Below are 12131 nucleotides of genomic sequence, written 5' to 3'. Positions count from 1 at the left end.
CAGGGAGTGATCTGTAAGTAAATGAGAATCGTTTGCATCACTTTCTCAGGAAGTGACATATAAAAACAACCAACTGAGTTGTGATGTGGAAAGAAAACCTCTAAAGCCACTATCTCCTTAACAGTGATGCACAGAAGGAATCCCCTAGTGTCACGTCCTCTTTTAGGAAGAAATGCATAAAGCAAAATAACATCTCTTCCTGTTTTGAGGAGTGAAATTTGATCGTGCCTAAGCTTTCATAAATTATGGGATTCTCTTTTCAGCTGGCAGATACAAAACTCATCTTTAATACCCTGTAGCAGAGGGTAAGGTTTCCTTAACCATCCTTACCTCTGGTGGCCTGTTAGTATTCCACAAAGGCCTTCTGTGGGCTCTCCCCAGGGCTGCTTGTTTCTGAGTCACTTTATAACATTTACTGTCTCTTGGGGCCTTACTTTCAGACATACGTTTTTCCTTCCTTCCCTTCCATCCCTGATGAAGTGAAAGGTCTGATGAGTACTTGATTCCAGCATTTCCCTGCTCACAGGGTTCAGTGCAGACCTTAGGGCTGTGGGGTGGGTGTTCATCTCCATTACTTTTAAACAGCAGTAGGAAATAAGAGTAATAAATGATTCCCGCTGACATTGAGTGGGGGCTAGACTAACGAAGATGTCCTGACCTCTCATGTCACATGGGGCACTGACAACCTCTGCACACTACCCGGACATAAACATTCAGTGATAATAATGACAGCTGCACATAGTGCTAAAGCTTCTCCAGAGAGTTTGGGGGGGCAGTAGCTCCCAGGACTCTCTATTAACTAATAGCACCATCAGTCACACCTCCTGGAGAACAATCCACTGACTAACAACCATGTTGAGTGAATCCATAAGCCTTCGGGGTAACACCCTGCAGCAGAGTCCTCTCAGCAGCAGGCTGGTGCAGTGTGGATGAACAGACATAGACTAAGCAGGGCAGGAATTTCTTTTTGGAAGCCAGGTGGCTCTGCCCTCTTCCATTAAGGCCACTCCTTGTTTCTGCAGTGACACCCATTCCCCCTTCTGCTGCTGTCGATCATGCATCCTCCATCTCCTCTCTGTTACAGTTCTGTTTCATACATGTGTGAATGTATTTTCCATTTTCATCATATTGCTTCCACTCTTAGGTTCTCATTTTGGTTCTTTTGTTTTTCCTTTTTGTTTTGTTTTTTCTGCTATTTTTTTCTCTCCGCATTCTCCAGGCTGCCTGGTTCCTCCTCCTCCTCCTCCTGCTGCTGCTGCCGATGACGCTACCCACAATGCACCACAACCTCTACCGCCACCTCTGCCTCCATCTTTCTCACAAGCCTTGCTCAGGTCTCCCCTTCCCTCCCTCCCCTACCTTTTCTCTCCATCTTGTCTCTCATACTCTCTGCTCAGTGCCACTCTCGGATCCAGCAGGGGCATTGTCATGCCTACCACCAGCTCGCCTGGTTTCTCGCCCATCATTGCCACTCCACCTCCAGTAAAAAGTGATGTTCCCCTAGTTCAGGATGCAGCAGGTAATTGTTATATGCTTTATCTCTGAGTGATAGACCCCCTCCCCTGCTCCACAGTCCACAGTCTCTGTTGGATCATAAATGAGACCTTATCATCTCCCTCTGTGTCTTATTTAACGCTGTCCAGGGGCTCCCCCACATACACACAATACATCCCCTTCTCCACTGCTGAGACAATGACATTGTGCTATAAACATACCCAAGGAAGGTATCCAAAAGCACAGTAAATCACTGTGAAAAATTCCCATGACCAGAAGCGATTTCTCGTCAACCCTGACACAAATCCAACATCACCATGTGTAATTTAACCTGCCATTTTTGAGCCACCTACTGTGTCTGGGTGGCCGAAACACAACATGCTCAGACATCTCAGTGATGTCTGTCACATCCACAGCTATTTACAGCTGCCCGCTACAGAAAGTAAGGCTGGTTTTCAGGCACTTCGGGCCCTCTGTGCTTCCTACGTGACACACAAGCTCCATGACATCACAAAATGGGGAGTTTTACGCCACCTGGGAATGTTTTTTTTTCAGGGAATGCCCAGCTCTGCCCTCTTTTCCCAGCCTATTGCCATCTCAGTTAATGGGGAGCAGATCTGTGGTGGCCAAGTATGTCTTTAAAGGACCCTAGCCATGCAGAAACCTGAGCTATCCCCTCCCTCTGCCAGCCAGGCACAGTGTAAGCACGCAGAGGTGTGAAACTCCTCCACGGTGGTCATTGCCCTGCCCAGAGTTTCATTGGGGTTTTGACCGCTTCAGTGGGATTTCAGTGACAGCTATGCTTGTGGTGGCCCTCTGCAGAGGGGGGTGAATTTCACCCCCACAGAGGGAGTGTGGTCCAATAGACAAGAAACTGAACTCTCCTAAAAGGCAATCACATCACCTCTTTTTGTCTCACTTTCCTCCTCGTAAAATGAGGATAATGGTACCTTTTAAAGTATTCTGACACCAGTAGGTGAAAGGTACCATATAGACTCATCCTCCCCTGCTGGCAGGACAGGCAACTATAAGCAACATACAGCTGACACCTACTAAGGACTAAATTTATTGAGAGATGTTACTGGCAAGTGAGCACTGTCTAGTGGTTAGAGAAGACAGGGGCTCACAACTGCTGGGTGGTTCTCTCTTCACACACCCTGTGCAAGGAAGTTGAACTCGGTTAATTAAAGACGTGAGTTTAAACTGGTGCAAAAGGCTGGATGGACACTTAGTTTGGTTAACTCAGGTTTATTTCAGCTCAGCTAAACTGATTGAAAATTGTCTAAAGCCAAACTAAAAAGTCATTTCACATCAGAGTGTTCACACTGAAGGGGACAGGGAAAATATGCACTGGTGTAACTAAATGTGCATTTGAGTGAGGAAAAGGCATCAATGGCCTTGGACAAGTCTATGCCTCACCTAGTTCATGAGTATTATGGGTATTATGACACTTACCTACCTCTTAGAGACAGTTGGAGACTGAATTTAATTACTCTCGATGCAGTGCTATGAAAATATAGAATTATTGATGTATTAGGGGTTATTTGGTAATGTGCACACCTCTTTTAAACCATTAGTGGTTTATACTTCTTTGTAATACAGACATATGGGGCCGCAGTGTCTGGTCGCTTACCCTGGAATTATCCCAAAAGGGGATGTAAAACCCCGCTTAATCAGTGAACCAGTTAAATGTTAGATGCACATCCAGTAAGAGTGATGCTTACCAGTTAACCATTAGCTTCCCTAATCCTAAGACTTGCATATTGCTGCTGTTATTTATTTTACAGCATCTAGGCTATGTCTACACTGCAGTGCTATTTCAGGATACCAGACGTATCCCAAAATAGCTAGTCTGCGTTTTAACAGCAAGCCCGTTATTTTGAAATATAACAGGCTCACTATTCTGATGTCCCTGTAACCCTCATTCCATGAGAAGTAAGGGATGTTTCGGAATAGTGGATTATTTTGAAATTTGACACTGTGAAGACCGAATTGAACCCAGGTCTCCCACATTGTCACCCAGTGCTTTAACTTCCAAACTATCACAGTGTAAATGAGATCTAGATCCAGGCACAGTGAAGAGACTCTTGCTGCCTTTCCCCTCATCCCTTTTAAAAAAAGCAGTGCAGCAAAGAACTGCCCTGGACTTCAGTGTCCTTCACCAGGACCTTACTGTACCCTGCAGAGCACTTCTGCACCTTGCCACTTATAAGCCCTGATTTGTGTCTGAAAACAAAGTATTCTTTGGGAGACCCAGACCATGATGGGATAGGGATTCTGTAACCTTGAAATCACTGGTTTGAATGTGGTTGAGCTTCATACTGATGGAGAGTTATTATCTCTCTGGTGGCTGTTAAGAGGTGCATATTAAATCCATGTCAAGGCGCTTAGCCCAGTTCCTGGTGAACATCACCGGGGGTATGTCTACACTACCACCCTAGTTCGAACTAGGGTGGTAATGTAGGCAACCAGAGTTGCAAATGAAGCCCGGGATTTGAATTTCCCTGGCTTCATTTGCATATAGCCGGGCGCCGCCATTTTTAAATGTCCGCTAGTGCGGACTCTGTGCCGCGCGTGAAACGAGGAGTAATGGTAGTTCGGAATAGGAAGCCTAGTCCGAACTACCTAGTCCGTGCCGCGTGTAGCCGTGCGGCACGGAGTCTGCACTAGCGGACATTTAAAAATGGCGGCGCCCGGCTATATGCAAATGAAGCCCGGGAAATTCAAATCCCGGGCTTCATTTGCAACTCCGGTTGCCTACATTACCACCCTAGTTCGAACTAGGGTGGTAGTGTAGACATACCCCAAGACACTCCGCGCTGTGAACTGTTGTCTCTGTTGGCAGTCTCACCAGAGACACCATGCACATTGAATGAGCCATTGAAACTTCTGTCCTGTCTCTCATGCCTAGGTATGGTCTCACTCCTGAGAGATGTTGGCAGTGCATTGGGGCGGGGCAGGGGAGGAGGGGAGCTTGGCCTGCTGCTGTCCATGCTATCACTGTTTGGTGCAGTTTAAATTCTTTTGTCTCTAAGGGTTTCAGTCTGGTGCTGTTCCTCAGCATTTCAATGTAACTCACCATTTTGGAGACTCCATTGATAAGCACCATTCTAGCTTAAAGGGGCATAATTTGAGACTCCCATGACTGATATGGTAAAACCAGCATCCACCACCTTCAGTACATGCTGACAGTTAGCAAAAGAACTTTACAGCATTCAAACAAATGGCCGGGTGCATCTTCTCTTAGATCAGACACTGAGACCCAGACACTCTTGATACAGATCGTGCTCTTTTCAATGGGCTGCAGCCCCTTGCATGCAGCTCAGGAAGGCCCACTCTGGTTGGAAACTGTAATTTCCAGTGAAATTTACCATTTTGCACCTGGTGTGAAAGTCATCTTGCCTCCCTGAGACCTGCTCTGAGGACACTGGATCGGGAGCTAGGGTTTTTCTCGTCTTCCTCTTAGCATGGGGCCCAGGTCACTGCCAGATGTAAATGGCTGATTTTCTGTATCTTGAAGTTTTTAATTATGATTTGAGGACACTACTAACTTAACCAGTGGCTAGGGGTCTGTTTCAGAAGTGGGTGGGTAAAGCTCTGTGGCCTGCGATGTGAGGAGGGCAGACTGGATGATCATGCCCTTAAGTCTCTGATTTGGCCTGAGGAATAACCAAAGAGGGAGGAAAAGGATGCAAGATGGTCAACTTCTTGGTATGCACTTCAATTCTCTGGGACTCCAGCACTAGCCAGTGAACGTGTCTCCAAGGATGGGGAAGTGACACAGGTCCCTTAGCAGCAAGGGGGCTGATTGTTTAGGCCCAGGAGAAAGCTTTAAAAGTGGGATTTTTCTCTTGGACCCCAGTGGATAGTTGTTTGAAAATTACCCACACTGAACATCCAGCTGCGTGTGCTCATCAGTGTAGTACTTAGACTCACTACAGCAAGCTATGCTATGTTAGTCTAGCCAGAGTGCATCCTGATTCTAAAAATTCCCCCTTGCAGTTTGAATTAGATGCGGCAAGTCTTCTCCACTTCCTGTCCTAAATAGCTGTAAAGTGCTGCTGTGCCCTGTTAGACAGCAATCAGGGAGAAGGATGCTGTGTATAGTTTATAAAGCACTCGGGGATTGTTTGGGGTGAAAGGAGCAATCAAGGATCAATGAAAGAGCCACGTTTTGTCAGCTGGGATGAGCTTACTCCTGGGGAAGGAGGATTAGAAATAAAGTGACAGGAGAGGCTGGGAGATTTTTGACCCTGACAAGAAGCAACAGCTGATGCTTAGTATCATGTCTAGAAGAGCAGCAACTCAACAGGATTCCTGGTGCCAAGCCACACAAACAGTTGGGGGGAAATTAGGTTCACTGCTGCCATAATATTGAATGAGCACTAATAGTGACACCTTCCTTAGCCCTTGTGCAGTATGCTGCTTAGGCGACTTACTGCATGGGGGGCTGCTTCCAATGCAGCACAGTGCATTGACCACAGCTGATCAGTAGATTGGGGGTATGATCCAGTGTGACAGGTACCATGTTGGTTACAGGAGGTGATAGAAGTTCCTGCTGCCCCTCTGTGAGTAACAGCACTCTTCTCTTCCTGTCCCCAGGAAATACCATCACCATGCCAACTGCCTCGGGGGCCAAAAAGCGCTTCTGGATCATCGAGGACATGTCTCCATTTGGCAAGCGCCGCAAGACAGCCTCCTCCCGCAAGATGCTGGATGAGGGAATGATGCTGGAGGGTTTTCGGCGCTACGATCTCTACGAGGACTGCAAGGATTCCAATTGCCAGTTCGCCCTCAAGGTCACCCACTATCACTGCACCCGGGAGAACTGTGGCTACAAGTTCTGCGGCCGCACCCACATGTACAAGCACGCCCAGCACCACGACCGTGTCGACAACCTGGTGTTAGATGACTTCAAGCGCTTTAAGTCCTCCCTGAGCTGCAACTTCCCCGACTGCCAGTTCTCTGGCAACAGCACGCACTTCCACTGCTTGCGCTGTGGCTTCCGCTGCACCGACAGCACCAAGGTGACCGCCCACCGCAAGCACCATGGCAAGCAGGACCTCATCAGTGCGGCCGGCTTCTGCCAGTTCAGCTCCAGTGTGGACTGCGAGGTGTCCGACTGCAAGTACAAACTCAAGTGCTCCCACTTCCACTGCACCTATCCCGGCTGCAAACACACTGTGGTGGGCATGTCACAGATGGACTCGCACAAGCGCAAACATGAGAAACAGGAGCGGGGGGAGCTGCCAGCCATCTCTCCTGGCCCCGAGGCCCTCCCTCACTCCACCCTGGAGTATGACGTCCAGAACTCTTCCGTCAACCTGGACAGCTCCCTCAACCTCAGCACTGATGCCAACAGCTCCCTCTTCTTCCTGCAGAATGCAGCTGGCGTGGGCCTCAACGACTCTCTGGACCTCAGCAAGAAGCTACCTGAGGCTGCTGCCGCCCCATCACCTAGCAGAGCAGGGACAAGTCCTCAGGAGAGCAGAGAGATGGTATCCAACTCCGGCGATGTGGAGGACGAAGATGACTCATCCCAAGATGAGGACGAAGAGGAGGAGGAGGAAGAGATAAATGAGGAAGAGGATGATGAGGATGAGGATGATGAGGATGATGATGAGGACGAAGATGAGGAGGAAGATCTGAACACAGACTCCTCTGAAGAGTCACTCCCAGACCCTGAGAGCCTGGCCACTAAAGAGGATGGGGAAATAGGGAAGGCTTCTACTTCCATAGACCACAGTGATGCTTCCAGGCCTCCGGGTGAGCCACATGCCACCCCCCCTGCCCTGGACCCCACCCTTGCCCTGACCCCATCCCACACCCTCGCACCGGCAAGTTCTCCTTAACCTTAGAGACAGCAGCAGGTTCGGTTTTGCTCTTAAATGAAATTACTAAGAGGACCCCTTACGAGGTGAGAACAAAGCACCGGGATGGTAAGCGACAAAACGAACTCCACGCCAGCCACGAGGCCCCACGGGCCCAACAGGACAGATAAGTCGCATGGGGCCAGCACGCCATCACTTCATCCTGCAGATGACAGAAGACAGGGCAGGACACAGACACACAAAACTATTCTAGATGGACACTAGCTCTGAGGGTGACATCTGCTCTCTCTTGCTCCCTGCATTGTGAGGCGTGCACCCAGTCTCGGACCCCTTATTTTGGGGTGGGCTTCCCCCCTCTTTTATTTCTGGATTTTATTTTTCCATGTTTTTAGTTGTATGATACTAATAATAGTCTCCACTCCTCAGAAGGGGGCTGTGGGGATGACAGATGATGAATTTTAGAATTATATACGTTTTTTTAAGTGTGTGAAAGGAACTGGTGGCACAAAGGCAACTAGCTAAGCCTTTACCAGTGGGGAGTGAAGGGGTCTCTTTCTTTTTTCCAGCATTAAATGAATGGGAGAGACTGAGGCACCAGACAGCACGTGTGGGAAGGGGTATTTATTGTCTTACAAATGAGGAAGCATTAATGAATCAGCCAGGCTGGGAATGGGACACTCCTCTGTTCTTCCAGATCCCCTTTATTATTAATAATAATATTAATTTTTTTAAATGCTATTTATATTGTAAAGCTTCCCTTTGTCTAGAGCTGTCGGAACAGCTGTAGGTCATCTCCCTCTGTTCCTGCTGATCTCCTGCAGTCATGATAGGGAAGGTCGTCACATGGCAGTTAAAGGGTCTGTCACTCACACTGGAGGACTGGGGTTTAACCCCCACTCCCATCCCCAGGTGCTACCCCTCTTTGTCAAGGCTCTTTCTTTTTGGTGCTTCAGAGACAGCACCCTTGTCTCAGGCAGTCTGTGAATGGAGGCCAGAGCAGCAGGTGAGATTAGTATCCTTTGCCTCAGTGTTGGCAGAGCAATGCCACCAAAGCAATTCCTTGTGAAATGCTACTTGCCCTTTGACGCAAGGCCATTGATATTTTTTTTAAATGATGAGCAAGCAGAGGATCCTCAGTGTTTTCCTCCTCAAGGTGAGGGTGGGCAAATAGATTCTGTACAAAGGCTAATGAATTTCCTGAAGATGGGAGTGAAGCCACCACCTACACTGATGGGGTGGGGGGCTTAGACAGACACTAGGTGGGCAGTGGGAGTGCTTGGCTCTCTCCTCAGATGCTGGATGGAGAGCTATTGATTGCTCGGATCATGCGCCTGAATCTCCTTGGCTGCTGTTGTCCACTCCTGTGGAAGCTGAGAGCACTGTTCCCTGCAGTTCGGTAGCATATCAAGCCTACTCCACCTGGGCAAATCACACCAAGGCCTGCAACTGCACAGCAGGTCTGGGTACAGTTCCCGCAGTCAACCTATGGTAGCTGGACAGACCTACAGGACTCAGCTCTCCCACTGGTCTCTGTCCCCAGCCCCTCCAGTAAAGAGTTTACACATACACACACACACACACACACTACATGAGACTATCCAGCATTCTCATCCACAAAACGGTTGCTGTTTGACTCCCCAATCTCAGATCTTGAGATGGGGCACTGGTCTGCACACATGCACTGGCCCCAGAAGTACTAAAGGTGTGAATTCAGCTTGATGCAATGATGTTGGTGCCTCTGTATGTATGCAGCCAAGCTGGACATTTTGCTCCCTTGTGTCTAAGATTTGGCCCTTGTTTACTTTGTTCTGTTTTAATTATTTTTTTTAACAACAAACCCCCTAAGCCCTGTCATTCATCTCTGCCCTACACAGAAAGAGGCCTCAAGCAATTTGGGTTGTTTGTTCTTACTATTTTCCTAAGGAGCCAGCACAGATCTGGGTCCAAACTATAGACAAGCTCCTCAGCTGTTTAAATGCAGGGAGATGCTCGGCTAATGCTTAAAAAGAAAAGGTGTGGGGAGGAGGGGGGAGAAAAAGGAAAAAAAGTAAAAAAAAACAAAAAAAAAAGATTGTACAGTATTTTTCCTTTAAAGGTTATTATATATAGAACAAAGAGAAACAATGCCTGCCAGAGGGATATGGGCCTGCCTTCTGGATAGCCCTTAGAGCCTAGATTTGGTTACTTGTGTGCAATTTTTTTTCTCTTTCAGGGTTTGGAGGTTTTCTTATTAGCATTTATTGATAGGGGGCAGCAGAGGGGGAGGGGCCTTAATCCCAAGGTTTGAGGCTAATTTCATACTCCTAGCACTGACTGGAGCTGCACGATTCTGAATTTTAACTTGAATTTTGTAGAGACAAAACAACAAAAACAAAAAAATGGCGGTTGTGAAGAGAAGTCTGTAGTTAAGTTGAAGGGAGGTTGTCGCTAGAGTTTGTGTGGCTTTTTATTTTTCAGATGGTTTTATTTTGGTTTGTTACTCTCCCCCCTCCCAGCTGCTTGTTTGCTAGCACGACCCTCCACTATTACCGTATTCCCCCCACCCAACATCACCAATATAAGGAAGCGGATGCAGAGAAGGACTTGGGACATGTCATCCAAGAGGCTGGATGGGGCAGATTGGCTGTACTCAGAGCATTTAGTTGCAGGTTTCATACTGTGTTGCCCTTGTTCAGGCACTTACCTGCTAGCATGATGAGTGCTATAGAAAACCTTCCAGTCCTAATATGGCTCCAAACTGTAATTTGCACCAGTGACGTCAACAGGAGTGTTGCCATTTACTGCAGCGGGTCTGCTCACAAACTCAGACTGACACAGCCATAAGTGTGTTCAGGATCAGGGAGCCATGGCAGGGTAAGATAATGGAGATGGAGAGCACTCCCAGCAGCTAGTGGTTGCTATTCAGGTTGAACATGGCCAAGCCCAGTTTGAAATTGGCTCCCTTGGCACTGCTGCTTTGCTGCTGTAAATCAGCTAGGAGCCTGCACCTTCAAATGTGTCTCCCCAAGTTCTGAACTTACAGCCTCCACTGGCTGAATCTTATAAGCGGGCAGCTCTGTGGGGCTGAGGCAGAGGTGGGAGAACAGAAAAACTACTCCCTCCCCCACGCTCAGCAGGAGCTGTGTTTATGACTCATCCCTGTGCCCTCATTCATCTCTGACCCATACATCAAACCCTCTTCCCACCAAGCCTCCACCCACTTTAGAGCATTCTCATTTTCAGGAGCTGGCATTGGGAAGGGACAGGCGGGTACCAGACTCAACCTGCCCACCAGGAGCTGAGCCCTCCCAAAGCACTGAGAATGTGCCCAGGTTAATGGGGCCTCAGGTTAAGCCACACCACCTTACACACACACTGCTCAATCTGCCTGTTTCCTTACACCATTGCTTTTATTTCGTCTTCTACCACTGAAAAATCAAGATAGGTTAAAACCAGCAAGCCTGTCCAATTCTTTTCTGCCACATGAAGACCCTGATTCAGCAAAGTCTGTAAGCAGAGGTTTAAATTGCATTTTTTTTAAATGAGACCTAAGCATGGGCGTCTAGGAAAGCATTTCCTTAAGGGAATTGCCGAACAGGGATGGATTTAAGTGCGTTTCTGAACTGAGCCCATGGTCCAGCACACAGGTCCCAATTCAGCAAACTGTGTGTAACTTTAACCACTGGTGGGGGGCTGCTCACATAAGGAAATGTAGGCATGTGTTTAAAGTAGCTTGCTGACCTTAGGATCAGGGAGTTCAACTGATTTAGGGAGGGGGAGAGATGTGACTGAATTATTCTGTTCAAAACAAACACACACACACAACCCCAAAAGCCCTCGAGACAAACCCTCCCAATTCTGCTACCATTTGCTGCTGAAGAGAGGGGAAAAAATCAACAAGGCTGTTCTAGCCACACACTCAACTGGATTAATGTCTATGTGGAAGGAATTTTGTTAAAAAAAAAAAAGTTTAAAAATAAACTTTTTTTTCAATGTAGCAAAAAAAAACCCCCAAGATTTAAAACAAAAGGGAGGGAGAATTTTAGCCTTTTGTAATATCCATATTGCACACTAGGACTATAAGCCATTGCTAGCTCATTTTGAATTTTAAATGTGTAATTTTGTTTTGTTGTTGTTTTATTTTTATTTCCATGGGGGAGGGAAGGGAAATAATGCTTGAACCACCAATGCTCTTTTTAATGTTTTATAAATATGTATGTGTATATATATAAATATAAAAATAATATGTATGCACATATATATATGTGTGTGTATATATATCTATATGTATATACATATATATAGATATATAGATAGATATATATAGGTTTTGAGACAAAAAAAAAATGCAGAAAGTGAAAAGAAAAAAAACCACCCTAAACAGGACGGTGTGCTCTGATTTACTTGAATCTGGTCTCTTCAGCACCTGCATTATTAAGAACTGAATATTTTTCCACTTGAATTTAGTGCTATTAGAAATTTAATATATGTGTTTTATTTATTTGATTTTTTTTTTTTGCATGACTGATGCAAGGTTTGACATTTTCACTCAATAAAAACTGGAAAAAAAAATACCCAAACAAACATATGCAGAAGTTGCCTTATTCATTGGGTTTATTTGTCTCTGGCTTGTTTATTTTTAAGGATCTCAGAGGTTTCTGATTGGTTTCTTAAGGCTCCCATCCAGTGCCAGGGCAGAGCCTCTTTGTTTTCATGTTTTCATCAGGACTCAAAGGCTTTGTCTACACTGGCGGCTTCTTGCGCAAGAACATCTTGCGCCAGGGTTCTTGTGAAAGAAGTCTTGCGCAAGAACACGTCCACACTGCC

General features: G+C 46.7%; 1 protein-coding gene across 7 annotated transcripts in view; it reads left to right on the top strand.

Moving 5' to 3' along the window:
- Nucleotides 1-11892, top strand: part of CASZ1 (castor zinc finger 1) — a 273367-nt gene extending 261475 nt beyond the window's left edge. For 6 of the 7 annotated variants that reach the window (XM_075906429.2, XM_075906425.2, XM_075906426.2 and 3 more), the window contains 2 exons: nt 1220-1519; nt 6097-11892. In XM_075906429.2, coding sequence (XP_075762544.2) covers nt 1220-1519; nt 6097-7346 — 1550 coding nt within the window. In that variant the 3' untranslated portion in view covers nt 7347-11892. The remainder of the gene's footprint in view (nt 1-1219; nt 1520-6096) is intronic. The other variant, XM_075906432.2, reaches the window with a different exon arrangement.
- Nucleotides 11893-12131: the final 239 nt, after the last annotated feature.

This window comes from Pelodiscus sinensis, chromosome 24, assembly GCF_052426305.1.
Source record: "Pelodiscus sinensis isolate ZL-2025 chromosome 24, ASM5242630v1, whole genome shotgun sequence".
Lineage (NCBI taxonomy): Eukaryota > Metazoa > Chordata > Testudines > Trionychidae > Pelodiscus > Pelodiscus sinensis.
This window is presented reverse-complemented; position numbering and strand designations above follow the sequence as displayed.